At 43.7% G+C, this 25,800-nt stretch overlaps 1 protein-coding gene across 2 annotated transcripts in view; it reads left to right on the top strand.

Moving 5' to 3' along the window:
- NEURL1B (neuralized E3 ubiquitin protein ligase 1B) overlaps positions 1-25,800 on the top strand; it is a 190,540-nt gene that overhangs the window by 123,606 nt on the left and 41,134 nt on the right. The window contains exon 1 of one of the 2 annotated variants that reach the window (XM_079964836.1): positions 19,427-19,831. The exons of the other annotated variant lie outside the window; for it this stretch is intronic. Within the exon in view, the coding sequence (XP_079820962.1) occupies positions 19,801-19,831 (31 nt within the window). The 5' untranslated portion in view covers positions 19,427-19,800. Of the gene's footprint in view, positions 1-19,426; positions 19,832-25,800 lie in introns of those variants that run through there. 2 annotated transcript variants of the gene reach the window in all.

Below are 25,800 nucleotides of genomic sequence, written 5' to 3'. Positions count from 1 at the left end.
CATTGTGGATTGGATCCTTTGTCACTTGTCTAGGGATAAAGGCAGCGACATGTCAGACACACCCAAGGATGGTGAATGCTGGTTGCCGAAATGCTAGAAGAACAGGCTTGGAAAGATATGGGCTTAAGTTTAATTATATCAAATGCCCAAGTGGGTGCAAAGTGCTTGGCAAAGCAGGCAAAGACGTATTCTGTTCTCAGAATGGCCTTACAATTGGATGACTTCACTCTCCAAATCTTTACTCGTAGGAGGTCACAGGCAGCACTGAAGATAGTTTTTCATGTAATGACAAATGCGTAGGGAGAATTCTTGTTCTCCCGCCTGCCAATTTTTTTCTTTTTTCTGAGGACAGTAATGTGACACTTTGGGAAACTTGAGTATGATGATTTATTATTAAAAATATGCAGCCATTTGAGGGCCCCTACCTTGCCAAAATGGAGTGGGTTTTTTGCTCTTCAAAGAGCAAAAACACGCCACATGAGTAGGGCATTTAAGAGATTGTATCTCCAATGTTAAATTTAAAACTACAACAGCAGCAAAATAAATCAAAGGGCTGAGCTGATATTCTCCATGTTCTGGGAGAGGGTGGCCAAAAAAGAATTAAGTCTCAGAATGTATCCTAAATATTTCTATACCTGTGGATGCTCCTTAGAACAATAGTGAGGGTCCAGCACGAGGGTGAATGGCTACCACTGTCTCCAAAGGTTCTTTTCCATCCTTCAGATAAAGTTGCTTTGTGCCTCGTCCTATTTTTGGTTGCAAGTAGATGGCATTACTGTTTCCATATTTGGGGATGTTTGGCTCCAGGGCTGTTCTATCTTGCACTGACATCGTGACCATGCAAGTTCATGAAAGGGTATGTTCAGACATCACGAATCTCTACCAAATTGGCTCCCTGTGCTAATTTTGTAAATGCATGTTTGCTGGGGGGAAACATTTCTGCACAGCTATATAGTCAGGAGTGAAGAATCGTTTCTGGAAAGGAGGAGGAAAACTTAGAAATTGAAATGTTATAATCTGAATACCCGTGTTTCTGCAGTTGGCATATACTGTATGTCTTTTTCAGTCACAAGTTTACCGGTAATTCACCAAAAGGTGCTTTTTTTGGGGGGGGAAGGTGGTTGAATCTCTGCGGCATCTTAAGTTGGGTGGAACCTGGACAAGCTATTCTCATACTGCACCCACATATCTCTATTGCACATCCATTATTTTTTTAAAAAAAATTATTTCAGAGTTTGAATATCAGTTGATGTTAGTAATAGTTGCCAGCACTCCATTGACTCCCCTCAATCTAGCTCAACATTGTTTCCAGCAGGAGTAAGTCAGATGCTTCTGGGAACCTTTACAAGCAGAGCATGAAAGCATCAGTTTCCATCATTGTTTGCCTTCGGTGTCTGATATTTGGAAATATATTGCCATTTGGTGATAGACGTTAATAGCTGTCGATAGACCTATCTCCCATGATTTTTTTCTAATTATTTTAAAATTAAGCATCTAAGTCAGCGCCAGCATATCTACTGGCTTTGAATTATATGGTAAATCATGTGTGGAAAAAGTTCTTCCTTTTGTACAGTGGTACCTCGAGTTACGGGACGCAGGTGGCGCTGTGGGTTAAAGCCTCAGCGCCTAGGGCTTGCTGATCAAAAGGTCGGCGGTTCGAATCCCTGCGGCGGGGTGCGCTCCCGCTGCTCGGTCCCAGCGCCTGCCAACCTAGCAGTTCGAAAGCACCTCCGGGTGCAAGTAGATAAATAGGGACCGCTTACCAGCGGGAAGGTAAACGGCGTTTCCGTGTGCGGCTCTGGCTCGCCAGAGCAGCGATGTCACGCTGGCCACGTGACCCGGAAGTGTCTCCGGACAGCGCTGGCCCCAGGCCTCTTAAGTGAGATGGGCGCACAACCCCAGAGTCTGTCAAGACTGGCCCGTACGGGCAGGGGTACCTTTACCTTTACCTACCTCGAGTTACAAACGCTTCAGGTTACAAATTCCGCTAACCTGGAAGAGTTACCTTGAGTTGAGAACTTTGCCCCATGATGAGAACGGAAATCGTGTGCCAGCAGTGCAGCCCCAGCAAGAGGCCCCATTAGTGAAAGCACGCCGCTTTCAGGTTAAGAACGGACCTCCAGAATGAATTAAGTTCGTAACTAGAGGTACCACTGTATTGGGTAGTCACAGATTTTGTCACAGTAATGTAACAGCCTTTCTGTAGCTCATAGTTCTATCTTATCTCCACATTTGAAGTCTGCTTCATCACTCTACATTTGTAAAGCAGAGACCTTGTTTCCTTTTTTCTTACAGGTGGTTAAGTACATGCACATTAAAGCACAAGTGCTATGTGATTGGATCAGGCCATTATGCCATATAACATGACCAAATGATTTCCACTGGGATCAGGAAAGTAGGATGCTTCAGCAGTGCAGAATTCAGCAGTGATGGAGTGACCTATTTGTAACAGGTGCTTAACAAACGAGGGTGCATTGCCCTTTCATTTGACCAATGCATGCTCATGCAGCTTTGTGGCATTATTTTTTCTAGGCACTGGATAGTAAAGAAAAAATGGGTCAGTGTGGAGAGAACTGTTTGTACATCAGTGTCAAGCAGTCCTCAACCTGCTTTTTTCTAAGACACATTGCTTGCAAAATTTCTGGTGTTATACCACTTTGGCTGTCCATAAGACCTCATGCTCCTTTCCTTATATATAAGATGCTTTCCTGGGCAAAAGGGGGACAATGTGAGGAATCTTGTGATGGGACAGCTGAGCTGGCTTCAAGTTGAACACTTCAAGGAACAGGAGTATAGATATATTTGTCATCGGAGGTCAACCTACCTCTGCTGAATCTTACAGGAGTTAGAAGGGAGATGGAGCCAATCATGCACCTAAAATAAATATCATAGAGCACTTCTCCTCCTTCCACACGCTGCCTGGTTAATAGGAATCTGATCATTTGTCCCCCGTCCCCCCCCCCCCAGGATTTGAATAAACAGTTTTGTGCCTCCCTCTTGCTGCTGTTCTGCTTGTATAGAGTTATGAGAATATGGAAACTCACTAAGACAGCCAAGGAGCCACTGCAGGGAGAAAGGACATCTGAAATGCAGGTGATACTGAAGGAACCATATAGCTCTCAGGATTGAGAGATAAGTATGGATGTACTCTAAGAAGTGTCTGCTTATCTATGGGAAAGAAAGCGTGACCAGGCAACTAATTGCATATGCTTTACTAAGCAGCCATCAGATGTTATCTGCTGAGGGACCCATAAAACCGGCTACTGATATGGAGATTATAGGTTTGTATCTCCTCTTCAATCTCCTAAACAAGTTAATCCTTGACTTCCAGTTGCCAATTCTGAATATTTAATCTATGTTTGTAATATTAAGCAAGGAGTTACTAAATCCTTCTTGTTTGATTTGCAGCATTCTGCTTCTTTAAGAGCAGCATGCAGAATTTACCACTATGATCAGGGCCTCTCAGTTTTTTAGGCCCCTGACCGGGGCTTTTTTTTCGGGGGGGGGGGGGCTCACGGGAACTCAGTTCCAGCACCTCTCAGGTGGGCGCCATTGCCATTCTAAAAGAACAAGGGTTCATGGTGAGTTCTGGCACCTCTTTTTCTAGAAAAAATAGCACTGCCCCATTCCATATGAAAAATGAAAACTGATGTCCCAACAAATTAAATCTTGACTTTAAATCTAATCTAACCTTATTCTAATAACTACTATGGGGATATCTTCAGCCTCTAGAATGCCTCACCTAGAGCCTGCCTCTTGAGACCCTCTCCTCCCTAAATAGGCATGTGGCTCCTCTTGAAATATTTTCACAGCAGCACATCTATTGCAATCAGAGACAGAAGCAGAGCCAAGCTTTAGGGATTCAGAATGGGGGCCGGCAGCTAACTGGAGGACATGTGTTAGCTTTCAGAATGTGTGTCAGAGCTTTTTGGATGGCTAAGGACACTTTTACCAAATATGGATTTGTTTATTTTTAACAAAACATGGGGGAATAGATGGCTTAAGGGGATTGGTAATAGCATTTACAGATGTGCAGTTCAAGACTGCTGGGTTTTAGTCCACCTAACACTGCTGGGTTAAAAAGCTCTTCTATGATAGTAGCTGGTTTAAAGCGGATTCTTTAGTCTACTTTCCAGTAGGGAAGCATTCATGTGATTTCACCTATTCAGCCATATGACACTCTCTCTTGATCTATCTGTCCCAGTTAAGGCTGCCAGCTTTTAAAACTTCTGTACTTTTAACCACAGCCTGATACACAGAAATGTAGCAGCTGAAGCTTTTCCTGGAGCATCTGCTTTGCATGCAGAAGGTTTTGTGTTCATTCTCTGGCATCTCCAGATAGGGCTGGGAGAGAACCTTGTCTTAAATCCTGGAGAGCTGCTGCCAGACAATGTAGGCAATACTGAGCTTGATGGACCCAATGGTTTGACTCAAACAAGGTTTCTTAGGTTCCTACGGCAGGAAAAGCTTCACCTGCTAAATTTCTGGGTGTTGAACTGCTTGGCAGGCACAGGAGCAAGGCCAATAAAACCAGTGGCAACCCTAAGCACTATGCTGCCTACTGTCACTGGCAGTAATTCTCCAGGGCTTCAGACTGAAGACATTTATCCAGCTCTGCAACATGGGGTTCTCCCCTTCCTCCTGCCCTTCCTACTAGGTATGCTAGGGATTGAACCAGGGACTGTTGGCAGACAAATCATGCATTCTGCCACTGAGCAATTGCCTGTTATATAGTGCTGCTATTTTATTTTGTTTATTAATTAAATTTCTATGCTGCTCTTCATCTGAGGATTACGGGGTGGTTTACAATATAAAAACACAAAAATGCACTAATAAACAAAATCAGCAACCCTTCAACACGTTTAAAAGGCCATAGATTGTTTAATTAGTCAAAGGCCTGGGAGAATAGGAATGTATTGCCTGCTGCCTAAAGATTTGTAATGAAGGCAACCAGGCAGACCTCCCTGGGGAGATCATGCTACAAACAGGGAGCCACCGTAGCAAAGGCCTGTTCTTGTGTTTCCGCTCTCTGGACCTGTTGTGGAGGAGTCACACAAAGAAGGGTCTCAGATAACGATTGCAGGGTCTGAGTAGTATTGTTGAAGATGGAATTTCGACAAGGGTAGCATGTATGAGAAGCTGCACCTGTTGAAATTCCCTGGTCTACATTGCTGCTATTAAAGACCCTGCCCTCTTTTGTATCTACCCACTCCGGCTGGGGTCTATTAGATTAGTAGTGGATGAATTAATATATTTGAATTATGTATTGCCAGATTATAGAGAGGGGAAACCAACTGTGAAGTTTGAAATTATGCTATAACATTTACATGAGTAACTATGTATGTATTTTTAGCTATAGGTCTCCCCAGCAGAGTACATGCAGTATTCATATCTCACATGCCATGTTGCCTGGGCAACATGAAGCTTAATTGCTCCTGCACCATTCAGCAGCAATGCCTTCAGGGGTGGGTGAGGGGGAATCCAAAAGCATGCATTTTTCTTTTTCAATATTTTTGCAGTTGAACACGTCTGGGATGTTGAATTCACATATATTCAGAAGGCAAGATCACACACACATTATGAATGCTGTTTAGGTTAGTTCTGGAAACTGCCTTGGATCACCTATGATGTTGCTAATAAAAGCAAATGTTTCCTAGGCTGTAACCCTTTCTAACAACTCTTACTGGCAAAATAATAACAAAGAGCTGAGATGCCTCACACAGCTCCATGTGATGCATGCATTCTCTCTTTAGAAAAGGGGGGTCAACTCTGCAAGAGCCTCTTGCACCAACTCTCATCAGTAAAATTTGTTTGCTTATTGGACTAGTGATCTGGAAGGCCAAGTTTGCTTATAGATCCCTCTATGCCTTTAACAGCATCACGGCACATAGAAAATAAGCTGCTGAAGTTTACCCTCTCCCCCCCCCTTTCTCCGTGCCAGAAAAAGCATCACTCTCTAAATTTGGGTGTATCGGGCTACTATAAAAGCCAAAAGAGCAGACCTATATTGTCTTTTGCTGGGCTGTGTGTGTGAGAATCAATGTTGCAGGCATTAACAAGCATGTCTCATTCTATTTTAGAGAACATTTTGCTTGCTGAAATTGTTGCCTTATAAATAAATATATAACCGAGCATCATTTTTGTATTTTAATGACACTACTTTGTGAGCTCCTGTTAAAAAGACACACATAAAGTTCATAAACAGTAAAAAAAAATACGTACTCTTCATTAGTGAGTGACTCTATCTCCATGTGAGTGGGGAGCCTGAGATTGTTGCTAACTGTTGTTAGGGCATTAAATGCCCACTGTTTCTTGTTGTGCTAGGAAAATAGCTGAATTTGACTTTTTTTTGCTATGTTTAAATATTCCGAGCCTCAAGTTCTTTGTAGGTCATGACTATGGAAACAATGCCCCATTTTCTGTGTTTTTCATGTTCTCCTTACAAAGACAGAGCAATTCTTACCCACCTCTAAAATAGGTATATGTACCTACCATAGTGTTATACAATACCACATCATACAGCTAAATTGTGGGTTGCAACTTACATAGCCCAGCAGGAAATGATATCTTATTGTTAGCATATGGTTCCCTTATTAGTAGACACCTGGAGGGTTGCCTCCTGTATACCATGCTTGCCTTTAAAACACCCACCCACACACTCTTTTCCTTAAGTCCAGATTGCTGTGTGTGTGTTGTGGGAAGATAATTCACTGTGCAAAGCCAAATTCTCAATTCTGGCAGGTGACTGCATCAGTCCAGGTGGGGTGGGGTGTTGGGATCCAAAAGCAACAGGCATTACTACCAGGTAAGGATGTACAGGATTGTTGCCTAACTGAAAATGTTAAACTTATAGTTTACAGTAAACAAAACTCAGTGATTTCCCCCCTGTTAAAATTTCTTCAGTGCGGTATCTGGTAAAGTATTGTTATGAGTGTGTGGGTGCTAGGCACCCCTAAACTCCTGGAGCCAGTAAGTGTTAGAATTTAATCAAGGCTCAGGGTGCTAAAACTGGATGCCAGTCCCCAAGTGTATTCAGTTATGTGCCAGATACTTCTATTCCCCTGGAATCAGTGAGCTAATTAAGCTAAACTAAGCCTCCTGTTTCCAGGAAATCTCTTGGAGTGATGGGCCATTAGGAGGACAAATGGAAGGTGATGAGCCATTAAGAAAGCCAAAGAGAAGGGACTCTGGACAAATAGGAGGGGCCCCTCCCTCAACTCAGAAGATAAAGCCAGAGCTTAAAGAGGTTAGAGTTAGGAGTTATGTGACTGAGACGCAAACTAGCAAGCAGAGCACAATGTTGAATCTCTGCTAGGCTGCTCCTATGGAGGAAGCAAGACTCTCCTGGAGTGTTAATGCTGTGAGCCCCGCCACCATGAACTCAGGCTGCATATATGTGTAAATAAACCATATATCATAAAGACACCACAGTCTCCACTGTGCCTCATTTCCAAAAGGAAACATGAACCCTGGGTAAGAGTGGCTGGAACCCCTGGAATCTTGCACTGCTCAGAGATTGGGGTGCAAATCAAAGATTGTTTTGAACATTGATTCTGTGGCTTTCATTACTTTTTCTGCATATAAGCAGAAAGCTGCAAATTAATCCTTGCAGCCCCAGGCTTCTGTCAGAATGAGGAGACTATTTTAAATTTTAGGAAAGAAGAAAACCCCTAGTCCTAATGATTATTGAGAAAAGCTTGCAGGAACATATATGTATTAGGCTCGAAAATTAGTGGACAAAAACTGTGATTTCCGGGTAGATTATAATTCAAAGCAGCAGTGTAATATTTTGCAATATAGAGATTCTTAGGGAGAACTCTTGTTGTGCATCCCACCTAAAAAGAATTATTTCCTGACGACTGATACACCCCACTCAAAACTGAAGGCAAGGGCTGTACAGAAGTGATTCAGGTCTACTTGTCATGCACGGCCTTCTCCCTGTCTAATTTGCGTATCTTTAATGCAAATTGCATGTGCTTTAATATCCACATTATATGCAAACCTCCATCCAATTTATGGTACATTTCCCAAAGGATAACACTTGCAAAGATGCCCACTGTTGCTTGGTCGGTTGAATGCCTAGTGCTGTAGATGCACCTGATGACCCATCCCTGCATTGCAGCAGCTCACAGATGTTTGCAATGCTCATTTTAGCCACTTGCCTGGGGAAGTTTATCAAACACTGAGCAAGCCACCAGTGGCCTGAGGATTGTGAATTTATAGGCCATTTGAGGCTTCATACCACTTGGAGCTACATACCACTCTCAAAGCTACAAACATGAGTCTGACCAAACTGCGGGAGGCAGTGGAAGACAGGAGTGCCTGGTGTGCTCTGGTCCATGGGGTCACGAAGAGTCGGACACGACTAAACGACTAAACAACAACACCACTTGGAGCAGTTATCTGTGTTTCTGAAGAATGTGGTTTGAGGATGGCAACTCCCCATGCCTCACCCTGACTTCTCCTGACACTTGGATAAACAAACAATGCCATAATTTAAGTCTCCTGGAGGTTCTGTAGAGACTTGAGGCAGGAAACACCTTCTGTTTCTTTGCGGCCAAGAACAGTTTGAGATGGTCTTTGGCGGGTGCAGGTTTTCCTTTGCTTGTGCTTGGAAGCTCCTGCTTCCCTTGACTCCCCCTCAACTTTCAAAAAAACTGTTCCTTTGCACGACCTGTTGAGACCCTGGGCATCCTGTGCTTGTGTTAGGAGGAGCAGGGGAAGGAAAACAATTGCTTTCAGCATTTAAGCTGTGTGGGTGGCATGATAGCTCTCTGCAAGAATTGAGGACACAGTGTACGCGAATCCTTCCTAAACAAACAGCTCTTGAATGTTCATTATGGGAATCAATCAATTAGGTCTGTTCTGGCTAGGGTGATTATTACTAATGTTCTCTGCCTATTGGCTTTGGGGCAACCAGATCACAAGGCAAGGGAAAACCAAAACGTCTCTGACCAAGGCATGATTTGCTCTCAGCTAGTCCCGTGATGCTTAAAACTAGATTAGTTTCCCTTTCTTAAATAGAGCCTTTCAGTTACTGGATGGTGGGAGGAAATAGTGTATAACTGGAACTGGTTAAAAAAGCATTGTGATAGAAATAGGAGTGATTCCCATTGCACTGCATGTAGTATTACCATTTCAGTATGTTTTATGTCATGTACCTAGTAGTCTATTTCTCAGATAACATCCTTTTTCTGTTCACCCTCCCTTGAACACTCCATAGAGTGGGAAGAGAGTATAATATAATCATGTATATTCATATGCCGTGCAGTTATGAGAAGGGGTAGGATGAAAGGGGTGGGTGGAGAGGAGTCGTACCACAGTGCAGAGGACAGAGGCTTACAGGTAGGGCTGAGCTGACTTCCCTCCCGCGCTGCAGGTGTTAGGGCAGAGGTGGGGGAACTCCAGCCCAGGGGCCTAATTAGGCCAGGCAGGCCTCTCCATTTTGCCTGCTAGGCTGTTTTGGCCAAGCCACACCCACTTTCCCTACACCCACTGGGCGGGAAAAGATGAGCAGGAAAACATGCACCTGGGCCAAAGGAGTTTTGCAGGCACCACTAATCAGCAGCACCTGTAAAGCCCTGTGCCCATCCCATTGCGAGTGCATAAAGAAAGGTAAAGGGACCCCTGACCATTAGGTCCAGTTGTGGCCGAATCTGGGGTTGTGGCGCTCATCTCGCTTTATTGGCCGAAGGAGCCGGCGTACAGCTTCCGGGTCATGTGACCAGCATGACTAAGCCGCTTCTGGCGAACCAGAGCAGCGCACAGAAATGCCGTTTACCTTCCCGCTGGAGCGGTACCTATTTATCTACTTGCACTTTGACGTGCTTTCGAACTGCTAGGTTGGCAGGAGCAGGGACTGAGCAACGGGAGCTTACCCCGTCATGAGGATTCGAACTGCCGACCTTCTGATCGGCAAGTCCTAGGCTCTGTGGTTTAACCCACAGCGCCACCTGCGTCCCATAGCAAGCCCAGCTGACAATTATGGTAATTGGGTTTAGTTGAACTATGTGACTGTATTTCTAAGAGCACCTTCCTTTTAAGATTGAGGAAGTTAGGCCCCCATGTTTTTCAGCAGCAGGCCCAGAGGCATGAAGAGAAAGAACAATGGATCTTACCAGTTCTTAATAAAGACCATTTTACTTTAGTCTGTTTGATGCCCCATCTCTCCCCTGGAGCAACCATTAAGCAACACTTTGTATCAGGAGTGCTTTAAGCTGTGGAATGCATAACTGCACTTTCAGGTCATTTCCCTTTAGTGTACAATCACACATGCAACCAAATCCTATTACCCTAACAGTAGGCATGAAAAGAAACAAGGAGGATGGGACATAAGGTCATAGAAAGGTGGCTTATAAAGACTTCACTGGGAGCTTTTGAAAGCTAACACAGAGAAATTGGAAATAGATTTCAAGATAGCTTGGAATCTACCGTAGCCATCCAAGTTTCAAAGTGCCAGAGGCATAGGATGACAGTGATGTGGAATCCCTGCTGTTTAGAAAGATGCCAAATGAAAGTGTAATTAAGGATTTATTATGCCAGCCTCCTGTTGATGCAACAATTTTATTTGTTTGCTTCAATTCGTGCTCTGCCTTATCCGGAGCTCAAGTTCACTACAATTTTTTTTATTTTTTTTTATTATTAAAGTTTTCTTGGTTTACAAAGGTATGTGCTATGTCTCTTTTTTCAAGTTACATTTTCCATAGGTCAGTTTCGTTTGTTGAGACATTAGGGTTACATTAGGAAGAAAAGGGGGGGAAGAGATGGAGGGGGAAAAGAAGAGTGGGGGTGGGGTCGGGAGGCAATGTTTCTAATTTGCTTAATGTGTGTGGGGGGGTTTGTGTCAGCGTCGTTTGTGCGGGTTCTCTTTGCTATTCGCTTGTGTTCCTTTGGTGGTGAGAGAAATTGGAGTTGGCCTAGGGTGTGGTTGCTTGTTTGTGATTGGCTGTGGTGAACTTTGTTTTCGTTTCTGAGTGGGGTGGATGGGTGTTTTTGAATCAGGTTAGCCATATTGATTTGTATGCTCTTGGTGGATTCTTGTCATTGTCTTGTTGGGCTGTGTATGTGATAAAGGGGAGCCATACCGGGGTGAAGGTATCTTCTTCTATTTGTCCCCGTGTCAGTTTCAGTTTGTTGGTTAATTTTTCTAGTAGGGCTGTTTCCCATACTATTTGGTACCATTGGTCCATGCTTACTCCTGACAGGTCTCTCCAGTGTCTGGCTATGATGTTTCTGGTTGCTGAGAGTAGGTGGGTTATGAGTTCTTTGTGATGTGAGTGGGCATTACAGTGGTACCTCGGGTTACATATGCTTCAGGTTACATACGCTTCAGGTTACAGACTCCGCTAACCCAGAAATATTACCTCGGGTTAAGAACTTTGCTTCAGGATGAGAACAGAAATCGTGCTTTGGCGGTGCGGCAGCAGCAGGAGGCCCCATTAGCTAAAGTGGTGCTTCAGGTTAAGAACAGTTTCAGGTTAAGAACGGACCTCCGGAACGAATTAAGTACTTAACCTGAGGTACCCCTGTATTGTCTTGGAATATGTTTAGTAGGGCCAGTTCTGGGGTGATTTCTAATACCTGCGTAGTTTTTTTTACATATTTCTTGTATGGCTGTTGTCCAAAATAGTTGGATTTTGGGGCATTTCCATCACATTTGTATGTATGTGTCTGTGGGGGTGTACCCTCTCCAGCATTTTGGTGAGGTTCCTGGGCGTATTAGTTTGGTGTTAAGTACCACCTGTAGATGAGTTTCAGAGTGAGTTCTCTCCTTCTTGTTGATATGGATTTAAGGGGGGGGGGGTTAGATCACATTCTGGTCCACTGAGTGGGGTTAATCTCATAGCCTATGTCACCTTCCCAATGGGACTGTCATTCGCAGCATATTGGAGTGCCCCACTGCTGCTGCTTTATTTAGAATATTAGCCTGTCCAACCCCCACCCCCAACAGTATGTATGGAACAGTACATTAAATTACCTGTTCATTAAACTATTTCTGTAATTTCATGTTGTTTTAAACTGTTCTAAATATTGTGTTTTAATATCAAACTTATGTTTTAAGTGTTGTAACCTGCCCTGGGACCTTAGGGTGAAGGGTGGGTAAACAACAACAACAACAACCTTTGCTGTAAGCCTTGATTAAACCAAGAAGGCTCTAATGAGCTACAGTTTTCTGTTTTGTCAGAACTGGAGAACCTACGGTTGTTGTTTCATTCTGTTACTACTTGTTCATGCTGTTTTAGGTGGCGAGTTTGCTGTATTTTATATTTCTTTATTTTTATTTGAAATGTATTTGCTGCTTTTACTATTTTTTATTGCAAGTTGCCTTGAGACTACAGAGTTAGGCAATAAAGTAAACAAATAATTTGCCCACTTTGGAATAAGATAGAATCTTAAAATGTGGTTTGAAGTTGCTTTAAATTCCTGACTTGCTCTGAAGCTGCTATGTATATTTTCCCGGATATTTATTATTATATCTGAACCAGCTTACAGGAGCCATTTTTGGGTAAGGGGCATGCTAAAAGTGAACTTGAAGAGGCATGTTTGTGTTGTGGATGAGTTTGTTTTGTTTCTTTGTGACTAGTTAATATACAGTCCCATCCCTGGTTAACAGACACTTCCAGAAGGGGTATAGAATACCATTTATATAATGCAAATTAAACATGAGACTAGTTGATGTAACGTAAAAATCGTAAACCTAAACAGTTTTAAAGGGATATGACTTAACCAGAGTAAGCAATTATGAGTTAAAGCTTTGAAGCATTTCATTAGGCATAGGATATAGCAATTGGGAATTCATTACAGTTGTTGGAGGCCAGGGTTGTTTTTCTCAAAACGCAACTGGGAACCTGCATTACCGAGCTTGTATCAATGTTCATCTTGCCAGCTGCTGAAAAGTGATTAGCCTGTATTTATGTAAAACCTCTCATCATGAAATGCAGGAATCTTGACTGGTAGCACCAACTGTTTTGATTTACATATACAATTCCTCCCAGTGACGCTGAACCTCAAGGGAATTTTTGTATTTCCATAACTTTCTTTCCTTCTCTAGGCAGATAAATGTAGGTTATCCCTTTCACTGTGATCCTAAGCTCTTGAGAAGGAAGGTATGGTTGGTCGCCTGTCAGCAAAAAGGCAAAAGAAGGGCTTTGGAATTGCAGATTGATAAGCTTCTTGTGTCAAGAAGCTACCTTAGACAAACCTACAAAATAGTTTACTTTCCTATAATAGGTTGGCCGTTTATGCTGCATACCGTCCATTGAGCCACACAGCAACACCCGTCATTCTCCAATTGAACATGGTTTTTACTCGTAAACCATTGAAGCCTTTTGGGTAGGTTCCTATGGTGACAGATTGAAGTGGTGGAAACGAGTGACACAAAAAGGCTAAAACATGGAGTGGGTTGTCAGGAATTATATGACAGCAGAAGGGGTGTTCAGATAAACATCCAACATGCACTGAGTTCTGGATTGTACCCTTCCAATATGCACATCCGGTAGTCTTGTGAAATGGCCCCACACCTGGTCTGAGGTATACAGAATTCTTCCACATGAGGATTCATTTGGAATCCCTCTTCACATGGGGGAGCTCTACACATGTACATCTGTATGTGCACAGGGCACAGAGCCCCCTTCACATGCCTGCTGAATGTGAATGACTTACGGCAGGAGGGCTTGGAGGACAGGTGCCTAGCGGCAGGGCTAAACACTGCAATCCCATGACCTTACTCATTCATTATTTCAATAGATGAGGGATCAAGTGATCTCCATAGACCATAATTGCAGGTCTCAAACTGTCACTATACCTGGCTATCGGCCCTGCTGGCTGGGGCTAATGGGAGTCCAGCAACATCTGGAGGGCCACAGGTTCCCCATCCACTGTCATAAAAAGACATTCTAAAGTGTGGAGGAAACAGTTTAATAAGCATGGGTCAACACTCTTCAGGCATTAAGTGGCATATCACTTGAATGTATAATGGAACTGGATTTCTCGAACCATTAGTTTTTAAGGGATCCTCCTTAGATAGTGTTTGGTGTTGATTACTGTAGTATTTCATTTCTTTGTACCTTTTGGTTGGCTTATGATTATACTCTTGGTTTTACATTAAAGTAATTCTTTTGTGAACAGGACACTGAAAATATTCACATGCACCCGAACAAATATATTTGATGCTGTTTCCAGCATCCACTTTCTTAATCTAATGTATTTTGGAACAGCAAAACCTGTCCCTTTGGTGCCCCTCCTTCCTCCAGTGTATGAAGAAGGTACATCACTTCAGTCTCCTGAAATCACTCTTGCCCCTAGGTTTGTCCTTCTCTTCCCAGAAAAGTAAGAGTAAGGCAGAGTAAGGTGGAGAACTGAATCCACTGCCCTCCTGCAGGCCAAAATTGACAGATTGGTGTCATGTGACCCATTTTGCCCATGCCAAGTACCAGTTGATCAAGAAGGGCTTCAAGAAAGAGGAGGCGATGTCTTATTGCCTTCATGTGGTGGTGATACTGGAGAAGGAAAACTCACAAAAGACTTTAATCCCCAAAGAACCAATGTAGGATGTCTGAATGGTGGGAAGAGAGTCAGTGAAATTTATAGATGCCAGATTTCCATTCAAGGCTCAGGCCAAGGTAGAATTCTCCCACCTGCTCCATCAAGGGAAACAAAAAGAGTGGAAGACAAACTGACAATCTGCTCTAGTACTAGGGTAAAATTAGACAACCTGAAAGGAACATTAGACACTCTCAATTTTCCGCCTTTGTGTCTGAATGTGTGGGAGAGAAAGCTGGACGGAGGTGTTGGCTGTCAAAATAATAGTCGCTCTGACAAAATAATGGGGCTGCACTTATTTTCCTCAAGAAAAGGCTTCGGGAAATACACTGCACTGATTGCCTTTGTTTCATGCTTGATGTATCCTGCATCATTATTATTTGGATTTTGCTCACTCCCCACCCAGGTCCTGCTGACAAAATATTAATCGCTTCAGGACATCATGCAAGCTTGTTCCCCAAAAATATGGAGATTAGCCTTCCTCTTCTTCCTTTTCTTTTTGGAAAACAATTGCATTCTGAGTGGTTGACTTTGCTGTATGAGACATGTCCTGAGACCTTCAGATATGGCAAGCATGATAAATCTAAATGAATACTCTTATAAGTAACATAAGGTCACTGCTGTAGTGCATGAAGGATGGATGAGGGAAGCATAACTCCTCCACTGATTTATGCCCCTAGATGAAAAATACAAAGTGGAAATGTAAGGTGTGTGGCACTTCCTTGAAAGCTTCATTGAAATAAATGGGACTTGTGTGGGAGCAAGTCTTTGTGCCACTGTTCCTTTGGAAAGCAAAAAAGCAAGCTGCTTTTTAGAACATGGTAATCCAGCTGCACACGACCACAACCCTCCTGTACTCTAATGCCTTTTAAAGCCATATAATTATATCTGCCCCACTTCCCTCAGAAATGTGAATTAGAGGAAGGGGAATTTCCCTTCTGGAAAGCAGCCCCCTGCCTTTTGCTCTCTAACAAGGGGCATTTCCCCCTCTGTCTACCCTAATGTATGCACACACTTTCTTTCTCAATAGTGCATATTGTATTTCAGCAAGCTCATCCTTGATTATTATTTTTTTTAATTGGACAGGTTTAGCATTTGCCTTGGTGAGCAAATGGCCTACATGTGTCTAGATTGGTTAAAGTCTCTTTTTAATTAGTATAATTAGTTTCATAGTAGATATTTTGGTTTTGTATCTCTGCTGAATACTATACTTGGTATGCCATCACCTTCCCCTGCATTTTCTGGAGGCTGTTGATCACCTTTGTGTCACTTGTAGGTCATATTCTTTCATTCTGTTTTTCTTCCCTTGACAAAGTCCAATCTAAGGAACCAAGTTTGGCCACGTTCCTGTGTCAGGAAAAAAAAAATCTACCAATCAGAATATGTCGTAATATATTGTACACTCATGGACATGTTAATGAGGTGCTTTTGCTGTGGCAGATTTTGCATACAGTGATGTAATTATTTAATAAGCCATCACCTGGACCAGTTAGATTAAATCACGTTATTTGGTACATGTGTTATTAGATAACATGGTGTGATGCAAATGTCCATGTATGACATTTTGTGGGATCAGTCAAAGATCAACGCCCCCAAAAGCACCTTGATTAGTACCTGGTTGGGCTAATTTTAGTGTGCACATGTTGTAGCATGTTATCTGGTATCTAATATCAGCTGATAACAACATAAAACAAGTATCTCCATCATCTTAAATGAATTCTGAAGCCACCCTAATTATAGGTAATTATAGCAAGTGTGTCCTCAGATACAATAATAGACCAAGCCGTAAGGAAAAGCAGAAGGCACTTTCTTTATACTGTGCAACAGTTGCAAAAAAGGCTTTACTTTTACAACAAACAGGAGTAATACTACTACTACTACTACTACTAATAATAATAATAATAATTTTATTTATATGCTGCCCATCTGACTGGGTTGCCCCAGCCACTCTGGGCAGCTCTCAAAAAGATATTAAAAACACAATAAAACATTTAAAACTTCTCTATACAGTGGTACCTCAGGTTAAGCACTTAATTCGTTCTGGAGGTCCGTTCTTAACCTTAAACTGTTCTTAAGGTACCACTTTAGCTAATGGGGGCCTCCCGATGCTGTCATGCCGCCGCGGCGCTATTTCTGTTCTCATCCTGAAGCAAAGTTCTTAACCCGAGGTATTATTTCTGGGTTAGCGGAGTCTGTAACCTGAAGCGTCTGTAACCTGAGGTACAGGGCTGCATTCAGATCTCAATTGAACAAAGTAGACTTAAGCTCCAAGGAAGCAAGCACAGAATTGTGCTACAAACCTGCAGACCTATGTACACACATCTTATAATAAGCCCTGCTGAATGAAGCAGGACTTCTGAGTAAACATACATAGGAACTTGATACACATTATACAACAGACCAAAGTAACAGGGTTGGGTTTATTTTCCCTAGGTAGTTTTCTCTCTCTCTCTTTTGAATGCCCATATGAATGGCTAGCTAAATAAACAGCCAAAAGATCCTTGGAGATGAGTCTGGAGGAGGTGCCCGTCCACATGACTATCACTGATGTGTATGCATAATACTGGGGTACCACCTAAGCTTATATTTTAATAAACCTATGGTGTTTAAGGGGTGGTGGTGGTTGTATAAAGAGAGCACAAAAGGCAACTTTCAACCTGTGATCCTATACATCAAGGTTTTTGTCTATGAGAATAATATGCACAGAATAGCCCCATCTTGAGTGCAGTATAAATTCACAAAAAAAATATTGTACTTGTATTATAATTGTGTTGCAGTCAGCCTTATGGATGGGTCACAGAGCTTGGAGCACATTAGGACAGCCTGAAACTAGGCATCAAGCAGCTCCATGAAGTAAGAATGCTTGAAAATGGCAGCTGTGTGCTTATACAAAACAGGAGAATCATTTCACAATGAACTCCTAAGAAACTCACATTTCAGGAGTAAACATCCTTGAAATTGACCTTACTAGGAATGACTCAAGAGAATAATAGAGGGGCAAAATTACCCTTGACTGAATAAAGGAAGCAGCAGGCTTATAGAAACACATACGCCACTGTGGTGTTAACTATTGCAGTAAAAAAAACAACCACCTGTAAGGTTTGGGAGACTCTACATATGCCTAGATATTTTGTCACATTTTTAGAAGAAGACTAAAGTAGTAAGATCTGTTGTATAATCTGAGGCAGCTGAATAAAATGACTTCCCAGAGTATATTTTAATAGTCACAGTAGATACATTTGATTTTCTGGAATTAGAAGCCATTATTTTACCTAATGGTTGTGTAGCTTACATAATGTTCAGCCTTTCAAAGAAGATTCCACCTAAACATTAGGAAGAACTTCCTGACAGTAAGAGCTGTTCGACAGTGGAATTTGCTGCCAAGGAGTGTGGTGGAGTCTCCTTCTTTGGAGGTCTTTAAGCAGAGGCTTGACAACCATGTCAGGAGTGCTCTGATGGTGTTTCCTGCTTGGCAGGGAGTTGGACTCGATGGCCCTTGTGGTCTCTTCCAACTCTATGATTCTATCACCCAGCTGCCTAACAGGGAGCAGGAAACTTCTATCAGCTTTCAGCCTTTCTTAAATTCTACCCCTTTTGTATTCTTCATACTTAGTTCCACTGAAGAAAACTGTTCTTGCTATGCTTGTATACTAATGGTTTTACAAAGGTAGCTGCATTGCAGGGGGTTAGACTAGATGACCCTGGGGGTCCCTTGCAACTCTACAATTCTATGATTCTATGCCTCCCATAGGCATCTGGTTGGCCACTGTGAGAATAGGATGCCAGACTAGGTGGATATAGGGCTGATCCAGCAGGACTAGTTATGTTCTTAAGGATTCCAATTCCTTAACATAATTTCAATTCCAATTCCAAACTGAGAGAATGAGCATTAAAAAAGCAAATGGGTTTTGATATGCAAGTATTGTAAAGGGATGCACAATACCAACCCCCCAAAAATACATTTTGGGGAAGGTCTGAGCTGGTGGCATCGACCAGGAAAGAGACCTTGGTGCTGTGGTGAGCTGTAGGTTGGTGGATATGCTGACACAGTGTGCAGCAGGAAAATTCCAAGTTGGGAATAATTAAGAAAGGGATCTGAAATCAAACTGCCAATATTGTAATGCCCTAATACAAAATCTGTGGTGCATCCACACTGATGTACAGTTGTGGTCAACGATGAAGCAAGTGGGATCCACCTGTCACCAACCATTCTGAGCTTCTGGCAACCACAGCCAGAATTGTGTTGCAGAATTGCAAAGCGGATTCTCTCCTGCAGACGTCGACGCGTTGTTTGTATATCGCATGCAGTAGGGGGCGGGGGATCACAAGGTTAGCAAGGACCACGTGGGTAGCATTTAGCGGGGCGAAGGCTCAGGTGTGTTTAAAGAGCACACCTACGCTGGCGGGATGGAGCGTTGCAGCGCGTTGTAGAAGCGCCCTAAAGCTGGCGTCCTAGCCACGAACTTCGGTAAGGAGGTGTAGTCGAAATGTACAAAGTGGGCTGTTGACGCTGATCCGGCCTCAGGGATGCGGGTGGGCTGGGTGACCTCTGAGCACATTCCAGCTCTCAGCCATTCTACCATTGCCTTTGGCTTCGAAGCCATTCACAGTGCACTGCCTCTCCCCCTCGACGCCTTCCACCTGCCTCCCACATACATATATCCGTAGTTGGGGGGGGTGCAATTCTCCTTTTCACTTGCTTTGAAGCGGGCTGCCCCTACCCGCAAGCAGGGCCCCAGCCCGCTTTAGAGGGCCACTCGTGGGCCTGCTCCTCTGCCCGGACCCGCTCCCGTTGCAGCCGCGCGCATTGTGACGGCACAGGCGCCCCCGCTGCCTGCCTCCCTCCAGCGTCGCCGCCCCCGCCCTCAATCCCGCCTTACGTAGGCTGGGCAGGCCGGCCGGCTGGCTGGCTGGCTGGCTGCTGCCAACTTTCAAACAATGCGTGCATGGCGGGCTCCGCCCCGGCTGGGCGGAGACGAGGGCTGGGCTCCGAGCCCTCGGCCAACCCTCCGGAGGCGGCCCCGGCCGCGGGGAGCTGGGGGCGCTGCTGACTCGCCGGGGCTGCTTCAGTGCCTGGTTCGGGGTTAAGCGCAGGGGAGACTCGCCAGCCCCAGCCGAGCCAGCGGAGCTGGCGGCGGCCCTCCTCCCTCTCCGCCCCGGTCAATGGCCCCTCGGAGCGCCGCCGCGCAGCTCCGGGCTCCGAGAGCGCCTTGTCCCGCCGAGCAGCCCCTCCGCGTGGCGTGAGTGCATGAAGCAGTGATGGGCAACACGGTGCACAAGACCCTGGCAGGTAAGCGCGGCTGCCGGGGGGGGGGGGCGTCGGAGGGCGGTTGCCGCTGCCTCCCACAATCCCTGCCGAGGTCGCGGAGCCGGAGACGCGCGGGCGGGCTCCGGGTTTCCTCGCGCGTCTTCGGAGGAGAGCTTTCTCACGGAGCCGTTAGACAAGGATGACCTCCTCCTCCGCTCGGGCGTCGGTGGGGACCTGCTCCCGCGTGTCTTCTGGGGAAAGGCGGGGGCGAGCTCGCTGTCCCCCGGCACCTTCTTTTGCCTGGGGGGGGGCGTGTGTGAGAGAGAGCGAACAGGGAAACTGCCCCACCTCCTGGGAAGCAGCTTATCTGTGTGTGCCCTGGTCCCATTGCCCCGGCTGCTTTTGCAGCTCTCTTTTGTTAGTGCAAACAGCAATGGCAGTTTCTATGTCTCTTCTCTCTTTTTCTTTCTCTACCTCGCCCCCTCCCCTCCCTTCCTGCACGTGCTGCTTTCTGTCACTCCCTGTTTTCTGCTGCTGCTGCTGCTGCCGGAGGACAAGATACCTCTGACATACCGGTCCATCCTCCGCTCTGATTGTGGCAAGCTGTCAAATCCGGGTGGTATTGCTGAATTAAGTATGGGAGGTTTTAACTGAAGATATGGGGGCTTAGGAGAGGAGAACTTGTTCCTGCGGATTCCCCATTTCCCTCTTGATTTCTCTTAAAAAGAATATCTGTTTCAGTAATGATCTCCCCTCAGCTCAAAATTCGAATCTTATTTCATGGTAAGGATTTGAGCCTAATGATTCATAGCGACATTTCGATTCTCTGCAGCTTATGGTTCTGGGGAGGAGGACCCTGTAATGAAGGAAGGTGGGGCTATGAGGTACTCAGAGGCAATCCCTTTTTGGTCAGACAAGGAAATGGCAAAAAAAGAAAGAAAAAAATGCGTGTGCAGCCTGATGAATTATTGCACACTTACCTGGTGCTTAAAGTGGGCATAGGACAACAGCGTCAGAAAGGGGGAGTGGCCATAGCACAATAGTAGAGAAGCTCTTTGCATGCATGTGGCTTCTCTCTCTCCCATGTTCTGTCCCCACCATTTCCAGTTAAAACTTAGGGGTTTGTAGGGCAGGGAAAGATTCTTCTGCTGCTCACAATAGGCAGTGCAGGGTGAAAAAGGCACCCGTGGTCTGAACTGGTGTGTAAGGTGAAGCTGCTCTTTCAGTGGAAAGAGCTGTGCATTTAAAATGTTGACATGAAACATCTGCGTCTGATTTGATGGGAATTAAAAATCTGTATCCCGTGAATTTATTCCACTTTGTGCACTGTGGTATGCAAATGTGTAGGAAACATAGGGTACATGCATTTCAAGAGCTGTGATGCTGAATAAGTCTCAAGTGGGCAGTCAGTGGGATTTCCAAATGTAAAATGTTTGGAATTGAATGAGGAAGAACTTTGACAAGCTGAGGCCTGGGGATGCAAAGAAGAGGAGGACCTGTTGCCTTTTTAGTGGGCACGGTTGGCAGACCAGGCATGAGTGAGAGGAAACAGATGCAGGAACGGATGGCTTTTGTTCCATAGCCAAGTGGCATGCTGGCAGTAGAACCAGTCCGTTTCGAAGCAGACTGTTTTCTTACGAAGAATTGTTCTGCTCCCTCTTTTAACCCCTGTTTCTGTGGAAGGGAAAGAATATGCTTTTCAAAACTCAGGCCCTTTCAGGATCTGCTGTGCCCCCCTCCCCCAGAAATTGAAATAAAAACAATGAACTTGAGCAGCAGCTGGGATGTCTTTTGGTCCCCTGCAAGTACAACAAAAGAAGGCAAAACTCTGTTTCTGGCTGAAAAAGCCATTTATGTGACTGAATTGAAGAGACGCCGCTGCCTCTCATTGTGAAATTTCCGAGTGTATTGGCCTTTATTTTTGCTTTTTGAAGACTTTGTATGTAGTTTCTTCTTTGTGACTCAAAAAGGGGGAAAATTGAAACCACATCTGAAACCTGTTTGGTGCATTCAATGACTTAATTTAAAATAAAGGTGCCCTCCCCAGCCAGCATTGTTCTGATATAATGAGAATAAAATCCACCACCCCTCTTTTTGCTTGCAAGTTTGTAATTGCGACTCCTCCCTTCAACCCTGTCAGTGGGCAATGAGAACAGTTGGTTGATGAAGAATTAACGGTATTGAATTACTGCTCAGAGCTCCTGTGAGCTTGTGTCTTCAGCTGTCTCCCTTTTCTCTCTCTTGTTCTTCCTTATACCGTATGTCGTATTTAGTATACAGTACTTGGCTGCCTTATGAAGCCTGGGAGGCACGCTGCTGAACTGTGGCTGTCCTACAACACAATTATGAAGTTCCCTTTCTATAATGAGGAGCATAAAAGCCCTAGTCTGAAATTCTCTTTGCAGCCCTACAAAACCTTTGAAAGTGGGCTTAATTTTGCTCGTTGGAGTTAAAAAGTGATGCTTTATTTCTACTTTACAGTTTATTTCTATTCTTCTTTCATCTTAGGGACTTGATTAGACATCCAAATAAATTACTTATTTTATCAGTCAAGCACTTGATTTTACAAAGATGAAATTTCACCTGTATAGCAATTCATCTGTATAGTAGCTGCCCCACTGGAATATGTACCAGACCTCAGAACCCTGCATGAAATACTGGGACAAGAGAGAGAAGCTTTTGTCTGAAAACTGTAGCTGCAGCCATGCTTATATGCATCACAGAAATATGTGCACCTTGGGCTAGTCATTGTTGCTCCGCCCAGCCTCCCTCACAGCGTCACTGAGGGGTTAAAGGTTGGAGGAGGCCCATGCATGTCACCCAAAACATCTGGAGAGAGGGCAAGATATAAATGTATATATATTTAAAACACATACCTGTATTTCTACTATCCAAAGGGTCAAATTCATTTTCACCTTGCTCTACATTATTTGCCTCAATTTGTAGAGTTTACAAAATAGCCAAAAAGCAAGATCACAATCCATTCTAGGTACAGACTTGATGGAAACTTCAAGTCCACCAACTGAAAGAGCCACAGACAACCTGATAGGCATCTCTTCAGCCATTGAAAACATAGGATCTGCAAACTGTTTGTCAGGTTGATCTAGACATGTTATTGTCATGTGGGAGGGAGGATGATTATACCCGTTAAATAAGAGAGACTCAGTAGGGTGATGGGCTCCGCATCTTCTGATGTGGAAAGCAACGAGAAGCAGCTTTGTGCCATGCAGAAAGGTTAAGAGGTTATTAAGGCTACTTCTGTCATTTTGCTAAGCTAAGCTGCTTAACTTTATCAAGCAAGCTTTCGACTAGAGCAACCTACACAAACATTAATGTTAATAGCTGGGAGTTTAACATCCTTGACTCATGAAGGACCTGTGCTCTTATCTAGCACAGAGTCTTCTCATGCTCCCACACTTTACAGAGTGCAATTGGAATTGCACAGAACCACTTTTGCAATTACAAAAGCTCATTACTTGTACACATTGGTATTTAATTGGATTCTGCTCTGAGTCTGAGTGTTTTGGTGTAACATACACATCAGTTTTCTTCCTTGCCAATAGCCACTTAAAAGGTAAAGGGGCCCCTGACCATTAGGTCCAGTCGTGGCCGACTCTGGGGTTGCGGCGCTCATCTCGCTTTATTGGCCGAGGGAGCCGGCGTACAGCTTCCGGGTCATGTGGCCAGCAGAACTAAGCCGCTTCTGGCGAACCAGAGCAGCGCACGGAAACGCCATTTACCTTCCCGCCATTTACCTATTTATCTATTTGTACTTTGACGTGCTTTTGAACTGCTAGGTTGGCAGGAGCAGGGACCGAGCAACGGGAGCTCACCCCATCGCAGGGATTCGAACCGCCAACCTTCTGATCGGCAAGTCCTAGGCTCTGTGGTTTAACCCACAGCGCTATGTGTGTGTGTGTTTTTTTACTAGAACTAACATGGTATATTAATAATGAGCAGGAAGTTACATAAAACTTTTATTTAGGTATGAGCAGTTCCTAGTAGTAAAAAATCTATTTTCCGCACTTTGCTGTGGGGAAGTTGTAGAATTTATAAAATATAGACTGAAAAATATGGTATGTTATTTTGTTATGGGTCTTTTAAAAACATTTGCATCATTAAAGCTCCATTCAACTTGAAATTGCATTGTGCCAGGATTGCTGTTAAAAACATATTTTTCAAGCTATATATACTCTTAGGAGTAAGATATGGAGAAATAGAGAACATATTACTACATACAGTATTTAAAATTGTGGAGAAAGAGGTTGATTGAAATGATAGAATCTTTAAAGCTTGAAATGTGGCAATTATGTCGCATGTTCTGTGGATATGTAGGATTATGCCTATATTATATTTTGTTGCACAAGTGATGTCCCTCCATTCTGGAACATGGAATGTCTTAATATTCTTCCACAACAGTTGCTGGAGAACTAAAGATTCTTCTGTGCATATTTAAATTCTTGGGCTAATTCCCATTTGAAAATGCCAGGGGTGTTTAGGGTGATCATATAACTGTCCCAGTATCTTTAGGAATCTTTCATCTCCCCATCTACAGAAGCTTGAAGAGCTCTTCTTTATATTGTGTCAGCAGATGCTTTCTTGTTTAAGCAAAAGAAAATTCTTTTGCCCAGTCATCACAGTAGCAACAGTTTGTAGCAAAGCTGGGATAAACCAGACCTTCACCCAGCACTTAAGTGAAATGTTTATTTGATGCATCAAAGCTCCTTGCTGACTTTACTTTCTGTTTGTTTTCTTGAATTCTACATTAGAACTTTTTTGAAGTTGCAGAAGAGAGAGTTTTATTCTGATCCCATGCAGAGAAAGTCCAGACAGACCATTCTCACTTACATCATGGAAAAAGCCCAAATAATCAACATTCCTCTGTATTCCTTAGATACTGTAGCTTTTAATGAGAAATATTGGGGGGGGGGGGAATTGAAGTTCAATTTCTGCCTTTTAAGGCATTCTGCAGTGCAGTCTTACACATTGCTACTAAATATAAAGCTCAGTTTTCAGTGATGGCTTACTCCTAGGTAGGTGGGTATAGGATTTCAATCTTGGGTCTTAAACCACAGTCCTTTATCAGTTTACTTGGGAGTAAGCCACCAATGAACTCACTGGGGTTTACTTATGGGTGGACAGGATTGCACTGTTAAGCCTTAAATTATAAAGCTATTATTCCCATTCTGCTCTTAACATTCAGAAAAGCTTTTAGGAAGCATCTTATTTTGTTATCATGGCTAGCATTTTGATAGTTAACACAGCAAAGATACAGACATTGAACATGTTAAGGATATTGCCACAGTACTGGAATGAGTAATACAGCAGAGCTAATGAAATACCATTTTTATACATGTATTGAGAAATCACTATGAAAGGTTTGAATGCAAGAGTTAATGTGCTACTTAAACTTTTTTTTTTAACCCTCTGTAGTGGTGAAAATTGCTTTTATCTAAAAGCTTGCAGGTATAATCCTTTTCCACATGCCAAAGAAACTTCTCGTATTATGCATCTCTTGAGCCACAGTCCTTACATAGCACACTAACAAATTGGGACTTGGCTAGGATAACTCACCCAAAGACTGAACTCTATATTAGATTATACTTTCTTTTGATCTCCAAAGAAGCTACTGCCATTCCTTAATCATCTATTTTTGTTCCTGTTTTATATTGACCTGTCATTCCACAGAGATCATCTGCAGAAGCTCTCTTCCAAATATCTCGCCATGTGAAGCAAAGTGGGTGGCAACCCAAGAGATGGTTGTGATGCCATAACTTTAGCATTCCCCCTGCAGAGAAGTTGGCTTGGTTGGTGCCTACATTGAACCAGCTCAGATATCCCAGTAGACCGTGATTTATTGTGATAGATGTGAGCCACAGGGAGCATTAGGCTCACATGCTCCCTCTCCTCCTCCTGGCATGGCTGTGAGAAGGAGATTAAAAAAAAAAACCCTGTGGTTTTGGTTAACCACAGTTTAGCATTGTTTTCTGAACATGAGAGTTCATTGTTGG

The sequence above is a fragment of the Podarcis cretensis genome (assembly GCF_951804945.1).
Source record: "Podarcis cretensis genome assembly, chromosome: 2".
Lineage (NCBI taxonomy): Eukaryota > Metazoa > Chordata > Lepidosauria > Squamata > Lacertidae > Podarcis > Podarcis cretensis.
This window is presented reverse-complemented; position numbering and strand designations above follow the sequence as displayed.